This window comes from Mya arenaria, chromosome 12 (assembly GCF_026914265.1).
Source record: "Mya arenaria isolate MELC-2E11 chromosome 12, ASM2691426v1".
NCBI lineage: Eukaryota > Metazoa > Mollusca > Bivalvia > Myida > Myidae > Mya > Mya arenaria.
The window spans coordinates 32,996,149-33,018,927 of record NC_069133.1 but is presented as its reverse complement, the minus strand read 5'-3'; the positions used below and the strand labels follow the sequence as shown (position 1 = coordinate 33,018,927).

Sequence of the window (22,779 nt, the reverse complement as noted above, 5' to 3'; positions counted from 1 at the left end):
TTTGGTTATATAAATTTCAATTTCACGCCATTATCGTGATCATTGTATATTTTTGTCAAGTACTCACGCGTGTTTACACACGTATATAAATAACTAAATTTCATCTCACGTGAATTTCAATATCGCCGTCTTGTCTATTTAACTACAATACGGTACATTATTTGGGAGCGAGACAAATCGGCCCCTTACTAAATCGGCCCCTAAGACGTTTCGGCACTGCTATTTTGTCCCCTTAATTAAATTGACTCGAGACGTTTCGGCCCCTTAATGATTTTCATCAGAGATATTTCGGCCCCTTAATATCATTTTATTTTTTTATTTTGAATATAAAAAAAAAACATAATTTGTCAAATTTATTTCAAAAGAAGTTGTAAATGAGATCTGTAAACTCTATAGACAAATATTCATGAAATACATTGCTAAGATTGATAAACAAAAATAATTCAAATCTGAATTTAAATTTAAACCCTTATTTTTAATATTAAATGTTAAAAAATGTTAGAACGTATTTTATTATATAACTGTTAAATATCGGCGGACGATAGGTGCTTGAAACAGTTTGAGATAGTGGACTTGATATAAAACACATACTGTATCATTATACCTCTTGTAAATATTAGCAACATGCTTATAAATGTATATTATTTCAAGATTTGTTTGAAGTACAAAGATTTATGTTATAATTCAATTTATTTTCATAAAAAAACAATCTCATGAATAAATGTCTATGTTCACATGTATATTTGTGTTTAAGTATAAATATTTTTTCCACTAGGGGCCGATTTGGTGAGGGTACGATTTGTCTGGTAGCCAATTATTTCAGCCGTTGATCTCGCGAGATATTCCGATAACAAAGGCGGGCTCTTTGAAAATGAAAAACATTCCCGTTTAAAGTTCGAATCAGATTCTTTTTGAATACTAATAAAAGTTGTAGTTTAGAAATTCGGTAAGTACATTTGTAGCGATATTGTTTTAAACGCAACTTTAGATTCGAGTTGTAGAATATGAGAACAAATCATGTTAAATGAGAGCGGGTGGGGTAATGTTTACTAACAGTCCAGAGATTGATACTGTATTTGTTGAACTATTTTGTCAACTATCGCAAACGTTTTTACATGACAGCACATATGATTTGTGTTGATCTGTCTAGTGGTTGAAATTTGATAATCAATAACAAAAGGTGAATTGTTAGTAAACTTATTTTCAAAACACTCCCAATGGAGAGTGTAAAGGGGAGGTAATTCCAGTGGTTATGAATTTTAAAACTTAGCTTAGGTAGAAAAATGCATGAAAGGATAGAATTTAAAAAGTATGGTATATCATGTGTTCTGTATTTGACTTGTTCATCAATTACTCTACAACATATCATTATGACACTTATTTTTTAATGTTTTTGAATAACAAATTATAATACAACGTGCGTAACAAGGTTTACCTTATTGGTCATGGACATAAACCACAAATTGAGAACTTAATTTTACATGCTAAAGACAAGAGCAGGGCGAGTCAATCAGATATTATATCTTCATGATAAAATTTTATCTGGCAGAAATACCTGATATTCTTGCCCAGGGCTCATCCTACCAGGCGACTTAGGCGATTAAGTCGCCCTGCCCGCGGCAACTTCGCTATTTTCTAAGATCAAAGCGAAGTCAACTTCGCCCAAAGATCAAAAAGTCAATATCGCTAAGAACTAACGCTTGTCAAAACAGAGTGACTCCGCCTCCCGCCTGTCAGCTCGATTGACAAACAGCCAATCGTGTTAAACCTAGTAAATATGCTCCATTGACTTCGGCCAATGAGAACGCTTGTTTTATTCAATCGAGGCACGTGTTTCCACCATTGACTTTGTGTACATGCGCTACGTCATGGATGTAATAAAATTGTAAGGGATTAATATTTACACTTGCCGATGTTTGTAAATGTCAATTAGTTCCAATGAGGATTTATACTTTATGACAATAGCGGTTTAAATGATGTGCACTGATGACAAATGAACTTAATTGGGTGTGATAACTGCGAATATAGCGAGAAGGGCAAGTGCGAATCACAGTTCCAGGTTTGTTGTTTTTTATTCAGAAATGCTTCCATTATTAATTTTTCTTCGAACGGTTCACATCAATATTCTATATACGAGATATTTTGCATTCTGTTTAATAGTAATCATGCTTTCTACGTGGCCCAGGCCTAAAACGTAAAGCTGACACTGTTGATAGTGATGACATGATCGACAGTTCAAATAGTCAAATTATCAAAATAATTTCAGTTGGTACAAACAAGATGCAGATAAAAAATGGCACTGCGAAGTTTGTAGAGGTGCTAAGTTGGACAACGCCTACGCCCGTGGACATGACCAACCAGCAAAAACAACCAATCATCAGAGACATGGCTTGTGTAAGTATTTATTAAAACAATAGAAGCATTGCTTAGTCCGCAGATAAATCAATTCAAAGTGGTATTAATTTTAAGGTGTCTGGGTTTATATATCTTAAAACATGTTGTAATATATGCCCAAATTATTTTAAATGACAGCTGAAAATTATGAGATACTGTGAAATATTTTTAAAGAAATATTTTGTGTATTTTCAGCACAAGGCCGCCTTGGGGAAGACAGTTCTGCGTTCCAAAGAACCCATGAAGAAAAACGTACTGGCCAAACTGTCAAAGGATGACGAGCTTGATGTCAAGCTCCTTAAGACTGCCTACCACCTGGCCAAGCGGGAGCTCCCCAAGGAGGAATTTCAGTACCACCTCCAGCTTGCCGGGGCCATAGGTGCTGATCTTGGCCATCTCATGAATGGGCCCTCACCCTCTTACACATCAAACAAGAGTGTAACTGAGTTACATGATGCCATCATGTGTCATGTATTTAAATTCTGATATGTGTGTATGTGTGCATGATAGGTTTGCATGTAATAAAATGTTTGAAACTTGGCTTTTTTTAAAGGTATATACAACAAATTAATTCTAATTAAAAACAACCAATATGACTATTTTAAAAACAATTTAAACACCTATTTTTAGAAATGTATAGAAAAGTTGTCCAGGACACACCAGAACCCACCATTTGACATTTAAAATCTCAAAATTTTCCGACCTACACGAGGGGGAATCCCCCTCCCGCACCCTCCCCCGTTTTCACTTCTCCCTAAAATTTCTGTCTAGGATGAGCCCTGTTGCCCAACATGAATTACGGACATATAAAACGGACCATGCACATTACGGAACAGACCAAAGAGACCAATTTTGGGGGCATTATGGACCATATTTGGGGACATTACGTACCATCTCAAGAATCATAATGGACCATGATCTATAATGTTTTCAACATATTTTTCAATAAATATTATTATTTCAAGTATTCCCAAAAGGATGAATAAATGTCAAAATTAAAGGATATCGAGTCTAATTTGAAAGAAATGAGCATTGAACACAGTATTTTCAGTCTTTGAAATTAGACTTTTGGATGAACAAGCCCGAATTGGTATACTGTTGCTTGGCATCAAATTTTAAAACAAGCCCTGCTATATAAAATTCCAAATTTGAGCAAGCTCAGAAGACATTTTACCAGTGCAGGGCTTGCGGGCTTGTGTTAATTTCAACCACTGTATTTCTACCTAGTGAGACTATAGTACACCAGAGTAAATCTTCAAGCATTCACCAATCATTTAATATTTTTGCGCTAAGTGCTATTAAATACATGTCACATGCTTTAACCTATAAAAACATAATAATATTCACATTCACAAATATACAAAAGTTGCATGTAAAATTATAATTCATTATCTGTGATGTCGTCAAATGTGGTATGTTAATAATATCATAAAGTTAAAACAAACTGTGAGTAAAATTATAATTCATGGTCCGTAATGTCTCGAAATGTGGTATGTTATAAGTAAAAAAACCTGTGAGATAGATTATAAATCATTGTCCGCAAATATGATGTTATAAAGTTAAAACAAACTGCAAGTAAAATTATATATCATGGTCAGTAATGTCCTCAAATATGGTCCGTTATGTCTGGTTCGTAACTTACCATGTAAGTGGTAAACATGCCCATGCTAATTATCAGCAGAGCTGACAGAGATTGTCAATTATCTCTGATGGAAGAACTGGCAGAAGTTTTGTCAACTTATTGTTTAACCAATTTTTGACTTATTCCATTCCATGACTTATATAAAAAAAAATATTTGTTTTAATTATGCTGTCATTATATGACTGAGAATATTTTTGTATCTTTAAAAAATCAGTGTGCTGTGTATTGATGGTTCGATAATAAATCATTGAAGAATTACCATTTTGATATGAATTTATTTCAGTGGGTCATGTCAGCCATGAGACAACGAGAGGTGCTGTCACCCATCGTAACCACACCAAATATACCTCATCGCCAGAATTCACAGTCATCTGTTCATTCCCCCTCAATAGCTAAATTTTCAAGTAAGTCTGAAAAGTAAATGTGTCACGAATGATAACATTTTAATTTGAATTTCATATTTTTGATTAAATCTTAAAGCTGCACTCTCACAGATTGACTATTTTAAGGACTTTTTTTTATTTTTTGTCCTGTGTAAATATCTGCAAACCAATGATTGCTGACAAAAAATCAGATCGTAGATTTTCATATTTCCGTTTTATGGCTTAAACTGTTACTAACGGTTGAAGAAAAATGCATAAAATATCAATTTTAAACTTAAATATAAAAATCTGCGATCTGATTTTTTGTCAGCAGTCTTTTATAACTGGTTTCCATCGATTTTTGCAAAAAATGGCTCGTTCCAAGACAAAAAATAAAAAGTTGTCAAAACGTTAAATCTGCACCTTTAATATTGTTTGTTTTTTTTAAATTGTAAGCCCTAAAACAGGATTGTATCTGGTTACATGCCCTTAAAGATATCGTTAATTATTTTTAATTACCTACGCATGATAAATAACTGTTAAACAGCATTTTTCGTTTTTATATGGAACAAAGTAAAAATGCTCTGCTGGTACTAAAAGAAGTATTTTTTTGTAATGTTCAAAAGTTCAGATTTTTTGGCATTTAATTTTGGTCACATGCAAATAAATATGCTCATCCGGAGTACGAAAAATAAACCTTTTTATGCTTAGGTGTGGACTTGGCGAAGAAGGATCTGACCTATTAACAACTATTTTTATCAATCACATTTCTTGCCAACTTCATTATTAGCATTTACCAGTTCCTTAGTGAACGATTACTGAAATTACAATTTTCCATAAATATTCTGTTGAGCAGGTGTAAGCAGTCCATCCACATTACTAATGGAGCAGCAAGATGACGAGCAGGAGAGGAAAGCCCGGCGTAGGTCCCGTGTTATGGACCTACAGAGAAAGAATATGGGCTCTCCTAGCTCTCCTGCGGACAGGTCAGTAAATACAGAGAATGCCAAATTGTAGTTAGTACAACACTTCCAGTGGATGATTTATTTTCTAATATGACCACATTGTGTTAAAAATATCGAAATTTTGATAACAGCACATTTTTGTATTTTTTATGCCCCCTTTTGAAAAAAGTGGGGTATATTGTTTTGCACATGTCGGTCGGTCGGTCGGTCTGTCTGTCGGTCGGTCGGAATACCAAATGGTTTCCGATCAATAACTTGAGAACGCTTTGACCGAGGGACCTCATACTTGGTATGTGTATTGGTCATCACCAGCAGATGAACCCTATTGATTTTGAGGTCAGTGGGTCAAAGGTCAAGGTCAGTGTGACCTTTACATGAAAAACGGTTTCCGATCAATAACTTGAGAACGCTTTGACCCAGGGACCTCATACTTGGTAGGTGTATTGGTCATGACCAGCAGATGAACCCTATTGATTTTGAGGTCAGTGGGTCAAAGGTCAAGGTCAGTGTGACCTTAACCTTTGACCCAGGGACCTCATACTTGGTAGGTGTATTGGTCATGACCAGCAGATGAACCCTATTGATTTTGAGGTCAGTGGGTCAAAGGTCAAGGTCAGTGTGACCTTAACATGAAAAACGGTTTCCGATCAATAACTTGAGAACGCTTTGACCCAGGGACCTCATACTAGTTTTATTATTTTTTATGCCCCCTTTTGAAAAAAGTGGGGTATATTGTTTTGCACATGTCGGTCGGTCGGTCTGTCTGTCTGTCGGTCGGTCGGAATACCAAATGGTTTCCGATCAATAACTTGAGAACGCTTTGACCGAGGGACCTCATACTTGGTATGTGTATTGGTCATCACCAGCAGATGAACCCTATTGATTTTGAGGTCAGTGGGTCAAAGGTCAAGGTCAGTGTGACCTTTACATGAAAAACGGTTTCCGATCAATAACTTGAGAACGCTTTGACCCAGGAACCTCATACTTGGTAGGTGTATTGGTCATGACCAGCAGATGAACCCTATTGATTTTGAGGTCAGTGGGTCAAAGGTCAAGGTCAGTGTGACCTTAACATGAAAAACGGTTTCCGATCAATAACTTGAGAACGCTTTGACCCAGGGACCTCATACTAGGTAGGCGTATTGGTCATGACCAGCAGATGAACCCTATTGATTTTGAGGTCAGTGGGTCAAAGGTCAAGGTCAGTGTGACTGTAAGCTGAAAAAAGGTTTTCTGATTGTCCATATTTTATTTAAGTGTCCAAATCCTACTAACAATTTGGCTCCCAAGGGGGCATAAATGTTTCACTAACATCTCTTGTCTTAATTATATTTATTTTTATCATACACATTGGCCATTTGTAGACCTCCTCCCAATTGCCAAAATAGCCAAATAATTGCAACCTGCTCTTTGAATTTCCAGAGTTATTATTCTTTTAGTTAAATAACATAAACATTGTTAGAATGTTGTGTTTTTGTAGCAAATACTCCTTTATCATGATTTTTATCTTACTCAATGAGAGTTTGTGAGAACCTTGGCCTTGTTCAATATACAAACAAATAATGACCTATTAAATATATAAAAACCACACAAACATGACATTTTGTGTGATTATATTTCAGGAGAAAATCATTGCCTCTTCAAAACTTTACAACTGCTCAACTCACAGAACACTACACAAGCTGTATAAAGCTGTCGGCAGAAAATGTAAGTGTTTTTTATAACTTTTGTTTCTTTATTGCATAAAAAGAAGTCAAATTTCATGGAAAAACTGCATACAAATTGCCTTATATTAACTTTTTGTGAATTCAATTGAGAAGGGTCATTTGGAAATGTCACAGAGTTTTAACATTTTAATAACACATTTTATTGAAACTGTTTGTAAATGGAGTCAGGTAAACATAGGCGTGTTGTTGGAAACCAAAAATCTAAATGTTGTGTAAGATTACTTGTAACTATCCTTATTTTGTTCTCCTAGCAATAAAGTTTGTATTAAACTTCATTCTTGCAACTTGACTAATGTTTTCAACAGAGACTGACACTGTTCAAGACAGTCAAGCGCAAGTGCTTCTATAGATCCTATAAAATACAGACTTGTGATACAATTCTTTTACTGTATAATATCTAACATGATGGCAAGCTGATTGTTTAGAACTTGGTTATATTTAAGAACTTCAATAACCAGATTGTTGTTAACGTTTAAATGTGAAACTTTTCATGATGTGCTTATATATTCAACTGAAACAAGTACAGTCGAAAGAATTGTCTCAAATCTTGCATATCACAAGTATATCCATTGAATTTCCATACACTTAAGATTTGAAAGTTAACAATGCTGTTAACATCATTGTTAACAAAGGTCTGAACAATTGGCCCGTAGTATCATACAGTACATCATGTTTAATAATTTGTTCTGAGTTGTTAAACAATTCAGGACAAATGGCCCAATGATTGCTTAAGTTTGAAAGAAAATTGCAAAATGAAGCAACAATACTGGAACACATTTCGACAAGTTAAAATCTTAACAGAATGCCCAGTTATATTTTTTGAATGGAAAACTGTGTTAATTGTTTACAGGAGTACCCCAATTTCTTCTTCTTGTATGGGTGGTAATTGGTTGCTTTAAAATAAGATTATTATTTTTTTAATTATACACTTTGTTTACTTCGATATCATTGTTGTAATTTTTTTTTTAAATTAACTTAGCTGTATGGACTGTCAAAACATGATGGATTTCTTCTCTATTTCAGAAAATCAATGCCAAGAATGCATTCGGCCTTCACTTGATTGACTACATGTCTGAGCTGCTGAAAAAGAAAGAGTTAGAAAACTTCCAAGTAAGACTTACCAAACATGATTATAAGCTCGACTTCTCGAAGAATAAGAAGAGCTATACTACTCACCCTAGCGTTGGCGTCGGCTTCACACCTTGGTTAAGGTTTTGCATGCAAGCACCTTTAAGTCAGTATCTCAGTAAATACATCATGTATTGCATTGAAACTTTAGTTATGTATTCCCAACTATCTAACCTACTTAATTAATGAAGTTATATAACACTTGAATGCAAATAATGGGCCTTTATTATTTGACTTAGAAATTCTGGTTACGGTTTTGGATGTAAGCACACATAGGTTTTTTACCTCAGCAACTACATGATGTATTGCATTGAGACTTTATACAATGGTACTCAACCATCCAATCTACTTAACTAACCAAGTAAGATAACTCTATTTTGCATTAAAGTCAAATTATTGCCCTTTTTTATTCGACTTAAAAGTTCAAATACATCATGTATTGCATTGAAACTTGAATAACACAGGCTCCCAACTATTCAACCTTCTTAATTAATCAGGAAAGATAACTCTATCTTGCATATTGTATCATTTTTGCCCCTTTATTATGCGACTTAGAAATTCTGGTTAATGTTTTGCATGTTAGCACATGGTACTTCATGTATTGCATTGATACTATATACAATGGTACTCAACCACCCAACCTACTTGAATAACCAAGTTAGGTGACTGTATTTTGCAAAAAATAATGGCCCTTTTTTAGGCTTTATTATTGGACTTCTGTTAAAATTTTGCATGTAACCACATTCATGTTAACATCTCAGCAATTACATCATGTATTGCATTGAAATCCAATCTAATTTTACAGTGATCAATGTTTTGCCAAAAATTTACAATCCTTACACTGAAAAGCGGCGTAATAGTCGAGCCAGCTGTCTCTGTGACAGCTCATGTTTTAATATGTTGCTTATCTTTATTCATGCAGAGGTACCTTAATTATATAGCCAAACTACGTTTTCTAAAATAAGTCCACTTTCATGAAATGGAATGCCTTACAGACTGAAGAACTTTTAAAAGAATATTTTGCAACAAAATAGTGTTTGAATAGAATTTTCATTAAAGCTAACTATCAGTGGTTGAGTTCATTTAAAAAAATTCTTAAGCAAAAATATAGAACTTAATATAACAATTTAATGCTCACTTTGGGGACATCTTCTTAACAATCTTATCAAACTGTCGCTCTTTTGAATCAATATTTATATATAAATTATATATTGAAGAATTTTTATTTTTAAAGAAAAAGCTGGAATTCATTAATGTCAGTTCAAACATAGTTCAATTCATATTGATAGCTTTATGTTTGATATAATTTTAACTCTTGACTTCTTGCATGTTATTGTTTCTGAATTTTTCCATCTTAAAATTTTTGGTTGTAAGCACATTGTTGTGGTGGCCTCCATGTGTACATTTTTGCTTCATCAAAAAGGTTGCAAGCACCACTCTTGATGCCAGTGCCAAAATCTACGCGGGAAGGGTGGACGCCATCCATGCAGAGACATTCAAGGTTCTCAGTGGTCTGGGGCGAACAGACAAGAAAAAACAGACTGAAGGTAGGGAAAATACATGTAAATACAGGTATTTTTGTACAACAGTGTATAGAATGTAAACTCTACAATTTGAAGATTTCACAATAAACTTGATTATTGAAAATCTTGAAAAAATGTTTTACAAATATAAACAATTGAAGATTTCTACTTTGCCAAATACTTTGTATTAAATGATAATCAGACAAAACCAATACAAAGCATATGAGTTGCCTTTATACCTAGTTCATTAAAATTTATATAAAAATGTGTTTGACTATGATGAGTGCATTACACAGGCGACATTCCAATTCCATGTTATTCTGGTTTTTATCACTGCTCCGTTACAGATGGTGAGGAGATGGATGAGGGTGGAGAAGATGTCCCAGGGGAGGACAGGGGAGAGGAGAAACAGAAAAAGAAGAAAAAGGTATAGAATCTAGGGACCAGTTAGAATGTTTTGTGCAGTTCATACATGTGTTATGCTCTAAACTTAATTTTTTTAGCAAGTGTGCAATGAATAGCACACATGATAGTTAACTTATCCCTAGAAAAAAACATTGGTATATATAGACCTTATAGTAATATTTTTGCCTAAATAATTGAAAACTTTATGAAAACATTATCATTAATGTGTTTTAAAGGTGTTTTATGTTGTAATGTTTGGTTTCAGACAAGAAAGAGTAAAACCGTGGAGACCAATATTAAGAATTTGAATGTGAAAAAGTTTGATCTGGAATTTGAGGTAGGTGATTTAACCTTATATAAATAAGGCAAGTTGGTTCTTAAAGAACTGGAAATATAGCAACTTTTCAAATTGTTTAATTCTGAAAAATGTTAAGTGGAGGTATCCCTTTTTTCAGAGTGAAATTGATCTGTTAAATAGTTGAGGATTTGATCTACAAGTAAATGGCATTCTAAAGGAATTTTAAACACAATTTGTCAAATTCACATTATTTTTTTTCTGCTAAAATATCTAACATAATAAGTACCAAATTATTTGTCATGATCAGTATTATAATTATAATTATTGTAACACATACCATACATAAATGTCTTTAAACCACTGTTGTGCATGAGATAAGTTAGAAAACAAGTTTACAAAAATTTCTATACTCTGTCAGGTTGACCCACTGTTCCAAGTGATGTCCGCTGCTTTCGATGAGGGTGGCAGTAGTGGCTTGTTGCTCTCCAATCTCCGCACATTCGACAACACCCTGCGCCTTGTGCTGGACTCGAACACCCTGGTTGCTCCAACAGACGACCTTGACACTTCAAGGATAGAGGAACGGCGGGAAAATGTGGATGTGTCTGATTTTCCGGGTTTGTGCAGAGGTTTAAGGATTGAATTTGACATGCAACAGTGCAACACTATCTAAAAAAGACATTGCATATTGTCAGTGCGTTTTTCTGACAAATTTATAGTTTTAGCCCAGTACTATTGCTCAAACGTATACCTTATTCCCAAATGTGAAAACAAAATTCCAATTTATGTTGTTGTTAAAGAGGTTTTCACAAAGTGAAACTTGGTAGTAGGAAAGGTTTATGGAGACCTTTTGCATAACAAACACACAACGGCCGACAAATCAGCTTACATATAATTCTCACAACACAAGCTGAAGTCAATCATTGAAAACATGGTTTCCCTGCATTTCTGCATTTCATGTTTAATTTATTATTTTTTATTGTTTCATAATTTTTAGCTCGACTATTTGAAGAATAGGTTGGCTAAACTTCTCGCGTCGGACTCCGGTTAAAGTTTTAGGGCAAGTTGGGATTTTCACTTATTAGTCCAATACCCTTCATTCAATTGACTTAATACTTCACACAGTTGTTCAGGGCTATCACATGATGAGGTTAGATAACTCCATATTCTTCTTTACACAGATTATGGCCCATGATTGACTATGGAACTTAGGTTAAAGTTTTAGGGCAGGTTGGGATATTTATTAATAACTTCTATACCCTTTGTTCAATTGACTTAATACTTCACACAATTGTTCAGGACCATAACACAATGAGGTTACATAACCCCATAGTATCCTTAATACAATTTATGGCTCCTGATTGACTTAGGTTAAAGTTTTAGGGCAGGTTTAAGTTTTAGGGCAAGTTGGGATTTTCACTTAAAACTCCAATACCATTCATTCAATTGACTTAATACTTCACACAGATGTTCAGAGCCATCAGATAATGAGGTTAGATAACTCCATATTATTTTTTATTCAAATTATGACCCCTGATTGACTATGGAACTTAGGTTAAAGTTTTAGGACAGGTTGGGATATTTATTAATTACTTCTATACCCTTTATTCAATTGACTTTATACTTCACACAATTGTTCAGGACCATTACCCAATGAGGTTACAGAACTCCATGTCCTTAACACAAGTTATGGCCCCTGATTGTCTTAGGTTAAAGTTTTAGGCAAGTAAAAGTAAGGGCAAGTTGGGATGATAATAAAAAAAACTTCTAAACCGTTCATTCAATGCACTTAATAAAATTCAAAATTATGTACGACCATCTTACAACAAGAAACATAACTCCGTTTTACCCTAAATACAAATAATGGCCCTTGAATTTTTTAATTTTTTTTTATTTCTTTTGAAAGGCATATTTGTATATTCTTAACCACATTTTCATAATGGGAAATCAAATTATTTAAATGACTTGCGTCATTATTCGGGCGGGGCAGCATCATAGTCACCTTATGTATCGAATAATTTTAGTTAGGTTTGACATAAAGAGACCAAACTTGGTAATATTACATCGTTATTGTATTCACTTCTAAGTCAAAGGGGCGTAGTCGAGCGCGCTGTCTTACGACGGCTCTTGTTTTTATTACCGTATACTTCATAAACAAATTGGACCATTAAACTGTTATTGTATGGACGAGTTGGTGTATGCTTAAAGAAACAAACTTAATCACATTTCTTTAGCCTTTCTGTCTATTTATTGAAAAGGAAACAGTGCTTACTGCCCAGGAAAATGACTTATTCATTTAGTATAAACATACTCTTGAATTTCTTGCAGGTTTACATCATAATGAGCAGATGTCTCCACTCCAAGTGTGTCCTGCCTTTTCCACATACAGATTTACTAACTGGGACTCCTCAGATCAGGTAAAATAAACTTGTAGGTTACAGTCTGTAAGAAATGACTTCTTTTTGTTTCTTTAATTTGTAGTAATTTATGTTATTACGGTTATACTGTAAATGCTTAAGTAAGAATATCCCTTTAGTGCTATACTATGTCATGTTACACTAGAGTTTACTACGAGGAAAATTTATGCAATCACATATGGGTGACCTTGATTCTACATGAAAGATTGATTTTCTGACAATACTTGATCATCATTTTATCCCTTCTTTAATGTTATGTCCTGTTGATAGAGTTCATTACCGGGCCTGTCTTCGTCACAAGAGGAACACAGATTCGATATGGACGCAGAGCCTGAGCCAATCCCTGAAGGAGATGATGACAATATGTCGATATTTGGTGGCGGTGATGGCATTATGGATGATGTTGAAGGTAATTATGGCTTGTGTCATGAATGTAATAGGTTGTCTGTCAACCATGACAGTTAAACAATGAATGGTAAACATTTTCGTCATGGATGTAGCATCTTTCTCAGTCAGGGACAGCACAATGAATTTATTTAAATATTCAGCTATGCTTCAGGATAATGGATAATTTTGAAGGTAATTATTATGTCAATATATAAGTATAGGACAGGATTATGTATGATATTGAAGGTAATTTTATGTCAATATTTAAGTAAAGGACAGGATTATGTTTGATGTTGAAGGCAATGATGGCTCGACTTTTTCTGGGATTTATCACTAGCTGGTATGTTTTGAAAAGACAGGCTCTAATATAGTAATATTTTCCATTTAGGTAACATCCGGACCAAAATCATGCACATTTTATGATTTTAGGTATAATTGAGGTCGGTCATACATGTATTCTTATTTATTGTGATATCAATTGTTTTAATGCATCTATTTCAGATGTAGCAGACACAAATCTTGATGAAGATATGGGTACAGACAACTGTATAGGTGATGGGAAGGCTGCCAAACTGGTTCAGTCAGTACTACAAGACATGACGTGAGTAAAACACATACAGCTTGAATTCTTCTTTGTAAAACACTTGACTATTTTTGCGACAGCTTTTTTTGCATACTTGCAAAATGACTAAACACACTTTTCAGTGCTCTACTGCCTTTTATTACACCTGGATCAGGGCTTCCATTAAGAATTTGAAACTGGAAGTATGAGCTTCCTGTCCATCAAGCTTTCAATGAAATGTGGTAGTTTAAGTCTCCCTTATGCAATATCTATTTCCACTATTTTTCAACTAGTATGTTACAAATCATGTTATTTGCAAATTTAACATGCCAAATTCAAAAACTTATATAATAATAGTTAATTTTTCTAAGACTGATTGAAATTGTAACCTAAAAGTAATATTGACACAAGGTTTTGATATTTTGAACGTCCATGCTTTCTAGTTTGGAAGTTTTCTTCAAAATTATGAATGTTTTTGTACTCCATCGAATTAATTTTGGAAGTTTTAACTCATTTCTTGGGAGTAATATAACTTCCAAACTACCTTTAATGGAAGCCCTGCTGGATGTGCCCATTTGATTAACTGAGTCAATTTTTAGAAATAAAAATAAAACGAATTAGTATACATAATTTTGACATCTTATTCATAACAAATTATTAGTATTAAAAGTAGTTACAATACATACACAATAAGAATTGAACTTTAGTCCTTGCAAATGCCCCATTAAGGCTAATTCACTGTGCATCAAAAGTGAACTACCTGACCCTGCCCTTTTCAAATTCTGGCTGGAGCACAGAACTTAACTTGTAGTATTACAATGATAACATATATTTAATTTTAGGCATGGTACAACAGGAACCCTGATGCAGGTTCTCTCAACAGAGCCCTCAGACTACTCGTATTTTAACAAGGCTCTTCTACGCTCCTGGGCCGGGCCTGCACATTGGAAAGCTGGGCACCTGTCCAAAGGTACTGGGTTGGATTATACGCGTCCAAGAAAAGGCCAATTTGTTGTGGCACCATTTCTTACTGCAGATAATGTTTCTGGGTAGATAGAAAGGCTCCCATGTTAACACGTGTAAACTATGTCATGTCGTTTCTCAGCCGTAACGTTTACATAATCGCAGACCGTTAAATCACAAGATTAAAAAGCATGCGAAAATGTTCCCAGTAATCTCTGTGTAGTGTTTTGTTAGTGATGGTGGATTCGTCAAGCAAATAGTCTGAAGTGTGGCAACACGGTTGTGATGATCTCTTCAACAAGAAACCATAGTATTTGTTAATATAAACAGTCACTAATAATTCCGTCTTATAACATGTTGATTTACAAAAATTTGCTCTTTTCCTGAAGTTAAATAGTTAACACGAATTTCTAAATAAATATTTTTGCTATTCTTTAACATTAATCTGCTTGAGTGGACGCCATGATAAAAATAGAAAATCTGACATGTGTTTAAACAGCGTAAAAATTAACGATAGGGGAAAAAAACAAACAGATTAATTTCCGCAAGGATTGTAAAGAGAAAGTTTGATTTGGACTATTAATACATGTGGACTAGAATACTAGCGGACGTTTTTCATCCGTATAACTTTTACAATGAATCAATGAAACATGTAGATATCTACTGTATATGTGCGCACAGGCAGTATTTATTTACAACAACGTTGAATAAGCAGCAGCGTTTTCGTTCGTCCTGGTACAAGTTCACAAAAAACTGTAAACGTGGGAGACTTAGTAGATATAACTAACTATCTTGAACTTTTAACTTTGCAAAAGTTCATCTGATTTTACCATACTTGATCATAAAGCTTATGAATATAACATCTACGGTAAGTTTGATTACCAGTCTGATCACTTCAGTACCGGAGTTATGGCCTTATAATTGTTAAAAATTGACGCAATTGTCTTCATCATCACTCTTACTACCAATTTTCATATGATCCTTATCATAATATTCTGTAAAAGTTTGACTCCATTTCTTTGAAATGTCTGTAATTGATCACCATTCACTGATGGTTCATATATTGCTCCACCTCGCACCTCTCTTGTAAATGATTTAAACATTATTCTTGCAGAATCTTGGAAATCAACAGTTTTATCAAAAAAGGACAAGACAAAAGGAAAGAAGACTGTGTTTAGAATAGACTTTGACGAAGAAATAGATTTTGATTCAAAGTTTAAACTGTCAAAAGGAACAGCATTAACCAAAAATACATTGAATAAATACAGCAAAGATCAGACTACGCTACCTAAGGATCACCATTATGATGCGGACAAGCTGTTTAGATTGTTCTTGTTACGAAAGAAAATGGTATGTACTTAGATGTTTGTTGGACAAATTTATTAGCAAATTTATGAACTGAAACAAAAATATGTTTGCTACTGTACAATGCTAAATATTTAATAAGGATACTTCTAGAATTTCAAGCTTTTGTATTCTGACATGGGTCTTTTAGAGATTGTTTTTAATTTACGCTAACAAAAATCAGTTTATAAGTAGCTTGTTTGTGTTTGTGTTCCAATTAAAGTTGTTGAATTGTTTTTTAAGGTGTTCAGCATTTTACCAAAAAAATGGGCTTCAAGCTAAAACTTGAATGTATTTTATCATGTTTATGAAGAGAGCTTTGCAAAAACTTACAATATAAAAAAATTCTTGCAGATACGTCGACAGAAATCCAGTGCAGATGTTGACGATGCCATTGAAAATTATGATTATGAAAACATTAACGACAGGGAGAATTACTGTCCTAATGATGAGGTATGTTGTCTTATTTGGTACACATGTTTAAAACTTTGTCTGTAACAAAGTTACTAGCTATGAACCTGCATGATAAGCTTATGAAGACACAGTGGCAGTTTCTGCTTTCTTTATAGACTAAATGGTAAATTATAGACATAATACCTCAACAGCTTTAGATAAACAATATCATTTCACTCTTTACTCAGGTGTAACAGCCCTTTAACTTTGAAAATGACCAAATTCACTGTTAATCCTATCTTTACATACATTGATAGCAATGTTTAAAGACATCATACATCCTACTAGTATGATTCCTGTCAGAATGTACCGTAATACTTAGTTTTGGGCTTGAATTTTTGAATTTGTCTGTTTTTTGATAAATGCATGATATTATAGCAAAGTGCTAAACATACTATGTTTTACATGATTAAAGATTTCCTGCTTTTGGCCACTAAGAATGTCCTTCAATACAAAATCTTCTACTATAAACATCTTTTTTTGTGTGTTTAGAATGTAGATGATGACAATGACAGTGGCGATGTAGACTTTGGAAACTTTGTTGCGGCAGGAACAGACTTTAATTCTGAATCAAGCTCATCCCAGGATCCGTTTTCTCAGAGCCAGGACACATTTACACAGGCTAACCCTGGCGACGGCACTCTTCTTACAGGGAATACACTACTTGCTCAGCCTTATAAGGTAATTGTCAGTTTGAATTTTTGATAGCTAAATCTGGAGACAGCACTTGTTTATTTACTTGCTCAACCCTGTAAGGTTTATACCCTGGCAGTGAGTAACTTCCAAATTTCAGGCCCCATTTTGCTCAGACAACCTTAGTCCCTAATAACAGGATCAACCTTAGCTCACAGTTTTAGTTTTGGTTTAAATTGTGAAATTTTATCTTTTTTAAAGTGTTTTGAGACTTTTTAAACTGCTTCATATAAGATATCTCGAGAATTTGGAGCTAGGTTGTTAAGATTGACTTAGACTATTCAAAGAGTGCTAAGAAACTGTTTGTGGTTTCAAACCTTTAATGTTTCTTATTGATGTATATATAATATAAATCCATGTGCATTTACTAAATTTTGTAGTATTTCAATTTGCACAGGTGGCCAAGATAGACATAGACTATGCAAAGACGGCCAAGAAACTAGATGTGAAGCGACTCAAGTCATCCATGTGGCATTTGCTCAAGGCCTCTCCAAAAACAAGCGATCAGGTACATGGAATACATTTTCTGATTTGATCTTTTTGGATTATTTTTAAACTTAGCCTGTTAGTTTTATAGTTTTTGTGTCTGTGGTAATTGTGCATGAACTAAAATGCTGGACATAATACTATGGAAACAATGGAGGCAAGCCAAGCATCCTAAAATTAGCAGCATCAACTTGATAAAAATGACATACTGAAATGAGATATATAGAATAAGATAAATTATGAACATACATTATTAGAGAAAAAGTATATCAAAGTATGAATTGACTTCAAATGTTTTGGAAAAGTCAGAAAAATATGTAAAGTACTCATAAGTACTGACCATTTTGCTTCGAGTACTCCAGTAAGTATTAGTACTTATGAGAAGTTGTATCATAATTTAAGACAAGTACTGTCAGAGTACCAAGAGCTTGAAATTGGTACATGAGTAAGTATGAGTACGAGAAGACCATCCCAGATGTGTACACATGAATCTTGGAAAGGGGTTGGCACTATAGATGTGCAAAATGTGTGGCAATGCAATATGTATTTATTTACAGATTTCAGAGTACAAAATATCATAATTAAACTTCGGTAAATTTATTATCACTTGCAGCCACAAGGAACAGAAGAAGGGAACGAAAACAACTCTGCGAGTGTGGAACCGAGCCCTGGGCCTAGCAGTGAGAATAAAGAGATGCAGGGGCAAACAACCTTCCAGAAATTGCTTGATGATCTGCCGGAAAAAGTCTCTGGACAGACGGCAAAAAATCTTAGCGTCCCCATTGCGTTTGTGTGTCTACTGCATCTTGCGAATGAAAAGGTGGGTTGGGTAGTTGTAGGATTCAGTTACAGTATGGGTTTGGTTTTCCATGTTACCAGATGTGATGATGTTTGTTTTGTTTGCCTCAGTTGTAAGTTTTTGTGTTCTGAAAATCTGAAAAGAAACAGAAACAACTGAGGTATTTTGATAACCTAGGTGTCCTCTTTGGCATGCAGAAATGTTATCCTAAGCCATCACTTAAAAAAAAATTATATTAAGATGCTGAAATGAAACTCGGTTCACATTTTGCCAAAGATAGTACGCACATGTACAGCAACTGCCAAGGCACATTCCATCTCGCTTTAATAATTGTTGAGTTATACCTCTTTTATATACCTCGACTGAAAAAAGAACTGAATTGACATTCACTCCACAGTTTTCCTAATATTACACAGCATAGCTTGATTGAAGATGTCAATGACTTAATGTAGTTACAATGATAAAATTTGGTCTTACTCATCTTAAGTCTACTTATATCCCCATAAAACAAAAAAATGGACGGATATAGGAGTGAGCTTGTCGGTCTGTTTTGTTTTGTCCCACATGTTTAACACCATGAATTACAAGTTGATTTTGTCATTGTAAGATAATTTCTACTTTATAGTTGTCAAGATGGTCATTCTTGTTTTCCTGTGCTTTCAGACATTAAAGATTGAGACAATGAACATGGAGGACCTACTGATTACCCAGGGACTCTGAGGATCACATCAATGTCACAGGGGTGATAATGTTCAGGATTAATCCAAAATTCAGGATTTACAACATTCAGACTATCGTACAGTTGTTAACTAAATTTATTGCTGGCGTATACATTGAAATAGTAAGAAGTACCTTGAAATGGATATAAATGGCTTTGGAAACAATTTCAACAGGGGTGTTAGTCCCTAAACCCTGATTGGACTATGACTCCCTCATACTCAAACTAAATTTTCAGGGTTGGGATATTTGGTCTGTTATTATCCCTGATATGAATACTGACAGGATTTGAAATATGCTGCATAAAACCAGGTGAAAAGGATAATCTTCATTGATGGCAACCAAGAGAATTTATACTGAAAATATCTGATAGAAAATTAAGCCCAATTTGATACCAGGTGATAACCTAACAAGACTAAGTGAACGTCTGTTTTTACTGTTCAAATTATATGGCGCAGGCTATATCTAGAGACCTAAGCACACCTAGAAATAGGACTTCAACCAATACATGTATAGTGTTATTAGTGTAAAGTTGACATTCAAGTTATTGTTTGAAATAAACATCTTATTAATGTTTTTAACAACCAATGGTGCCATGGTTCTGAAAGGAAAATGAGTTTCTGTATGTAGAAATAAGTAATGAACTTGAAAATATACATGTAGTGTGTCCAAAGGCCTACATGTTTGGAATAAAAGTTTAAATTGTGCTATTAAACAACATAAGAATGATCCAATTCAGCTGAAAATAAATTTGTATGAAACAATGTGTGACATCCAAGCTGTAAATGAAAAATTGGAGGCGAATTTTACAGCTGTTTGCAATAGTGACTATGAACAGTTTAAAAACTAGTGATTGAAAAGCAATGATTTGAAAAAGTACAAAACATGGAGGAAGTTGTTTACTTTTCAGTGCTAAAATATTAAAGTTTGTACAAATGTAAACATGAAATTATGTTTTTTAAACACCTATGGCAGATTTCAGAAGTGTTTGCATAAATGCAATTAAAACCTGAAGAAAGGAGCGAGACTTTTGAAACAGGAGTGTGTTGCGTATAACATTTGTGCCTTCAACCCAAAGGTCAATGTCAGTGGAGCCCAAGAGGGATTTCAGAGTAATAAATTGTGTAACTACTGTATTTTGATTCTATGACTGAAAAAAGTTAGTGAGACTTCTCCCAAGTCTCCGGTGACTGATGAAAACAATTTATAGATACCACTAATTGTGTTCAACATGTGTAACGGAATTCAGGGAGGCATTGGCTTAATATTCTCATCTGTCATTACTTCGTTACTTAATTATTTTTCATGACCATTCATTGCTGTATATTGATTATTCTAGTAAAAAAAGGTGTTTCATTGTAAATCTGTATTGTACACTTTTCAAAGATCTTTCGAGGCCTTGGTGTCCTTCATGGCAAAGGCAGTGTTGTCGTTCGCAAACATTGGCCATAACTCTAAAACTATTCAAGATATCAAATAAACCTTGAAACATATGTTGCAGGAGGCAATACATACATGTACAGAAAAGCCCATAAAACTGGCTTTAATAATAGAAAACTGATGTCCCTTGTTCGACTGAGAATACAACCACACCCAATAATACAAGCATTGGCTTTGCCATGCCCTGATTGTTATGTTTCAATACATTGCATCACATTTATTTATAGACTGGTAGATACCCTTTTTATATATATTAATAATTCATTTTATGTTAGGGTTGCGATGAATTTTGTTTCTATGATGATTATCATCATTATTGTGTATTTTTATCTGTTTTAATTAATTTATTTGTCACATGCCCTTAATTAATGATCATGGTCATCATCTGCCATTAATAAATGTTCATGGTCATCATATTTTTATGCCATTTATTAATTAATGTTCATGGTCAGCATTGTAAATATATCATATATATGTACATTGTTTTAACTAATATATATATATACAATAAGGATCATTGTAATATTTTCTGTATTTATATAAAGGATTACACAAACAAATTGTCCTAAAACAAATATTTTACCTTGAAATTCTAACAGCTGTTGCATCAGGATTCCTATGAATGAATTTGTACATAGGAGAGATTTGAAACAGTGCAGTACTGGGACAAAATGCTCCTAGGATTCTTGATAAAACACTATCTATATCTTACACTTTTTCTTATGTGACTAAGAAAGAAAACAAAATGCATACTATTTTTGTCATTATAGGGGTTTAAAAAGACATTGAATTCTGTAGTTTATAATTTATTTGAACTCAATGTTCATAATCAACATGACTATTGACATGGCATGTTGTATCTCAATAAATGTGTATTTGACTATTGGCTAACAGCAACAAGCAGTGATAGTTGTAACTAAATTTAAGCAACAGGTAATTTGTCAGTGTTTCACATCATTTAAAAGAAAGCAAACTATGTTTTATGTAGCCATAGCCTTCAAACCATGCCATGGTGCCTGGATTTGTACTCACATGAAACATTGGCGTCATATTTTCCACTTATGTCATTTTTAGCTTGTCTGTTCTTCAATGATAATTTTTTAGACTTTATGCAAAATCTGTGGCAAAAACCAAAAATAACATTCAAATGAAACTTGGTTTACATAATACTGTAGACGGTATGCTCATGTATAGCAAGGTGCATAAATATTTCTTTAATTATTATTGAGTTATGCCCTTGTTCAACTGGAAATCCCTCCAAAATAAACTGACAAGTGTTGTATTTCATTCCGAGGCTCTCTTGTTACTCGAAGACATGTTACTGCTTGTTGCTGTTATCAACTGTTTGTATCAATGTATGTATGAGTCTTTTTGTTTCTCTGACATGCTTTGAAATTGTTGACTTTGTTAGCGATTATCTCGTCCTGTTTCTTCATTTGTCTATCCTACACATTACATATTACCAACACTTCATAAGAATATATATTTTAAATATACATATGGTACATTACCAAACATTTCTCCATCATAATGCTATTATTATGTTATTTTCCTTCTCAAGTACCAAGTGTTGATTTTGAAAGTAATTGCAAATGGAATAAATGTCAAAAACGACTTGTTTTTTGTCGAGCCGGCTTGCGGTGAGCGAGATATGGTTGTTACTATGGTGGTTCCGTGTATGTGCGTGTATCCGTCCGGAATGAATGAATTTGTCCGAGCTGTATTTTGACCATGCCTCATAGGATTTCAAAAATAAACTTGCCATGAACGTTCACCATGATGAGGCGTGTATCATGCAAAAGACTGATGTGTACCTCAATGGTCAAGGTCACACTAAGAGATGAATGGTCAAGGTTAGCATTATGTTTGTCATAGGCTCTTTCAACAGGCGCTTCATGCCACCATTTAGCTTCTAGTTCATTTCAGTTATAGCCAAAAAGGAATGTGTCATCTGGCAATGGGCATTGAAGTTTAAGCATATCACCATTGAAGCGTTTTTCAAACCAAAAAGTAAATATTCTCAATGTGATCTAAATGCTAAACTATCTGACGTTGCACTATTTTCAAAGTGTAC

General features: G+C 34.0%; 1 protein-coding gene across 4 annotated transcripts; it reads left to right on the top strand.

Moving 5' to 3' along the window:
- Positions 1 to 834: 834 nt before the first annotated feature.
- Positions 835 to 22,319, top strand: LOC128211475 (condensin complex subunit 2-like). Of its 4 annotated transcripts, none has more exons than XM_052916298.1 (19): positions 835 to 946; positions 4,320 to 4,440; positions 5,255 to 5,384; positions 6,986 to 7,070; positions 8,114 to 8,200; positions 9,642 to 9,765; positions 10,089 to 10,168; positions 10,412 to 10,483; positions 10,863 to 11,073; positions 12,773 to 12,861; positions 13,132 to 13,270; positions 13,750 to 13,849; positions 14,653 to 14,780; positions 15,888 to 16,123; positions 16,472 to 16,570; positions 17,063 to 17,251; positions 17,661 to 17,771; positions 18,363 to 18,569; positions 19,212 to 22,319. In XM_052916298.1, the coding sequence occupies exons 2-19, from the start codon at positions 4,326 to 4,328 to the stop codon at positions 19,266 to 19,268; spliced, it is 2,259 nt and encodes a 752-aa protein (XP_052772258.1). In that variant the 5' UTR covers positions 835 to 946; positions 4,320 to 4,325; the 3' UTR covers positions 19,269 to 22,319. The 4 variants fall into 4 exon arrangements, with proteins under 4 accessions (XP_052772258.1, XP_052772260.1, XP_052772261.1 ...); XM_052916300.1 differs by lacking the exon at positions 835 to 946 and adding an exon at positions 1,237 to 1,309; XM_052916301.1 differs by lacking the exon at positions 835 to 946 and adding an exon at positions 1,253 to 1,314 and having other exon boundaries at positions 10,863 to 11,061.
- The last annotated feature ends 460 nt before the right edge of the window (positions 22,320 to 22,779 follow it).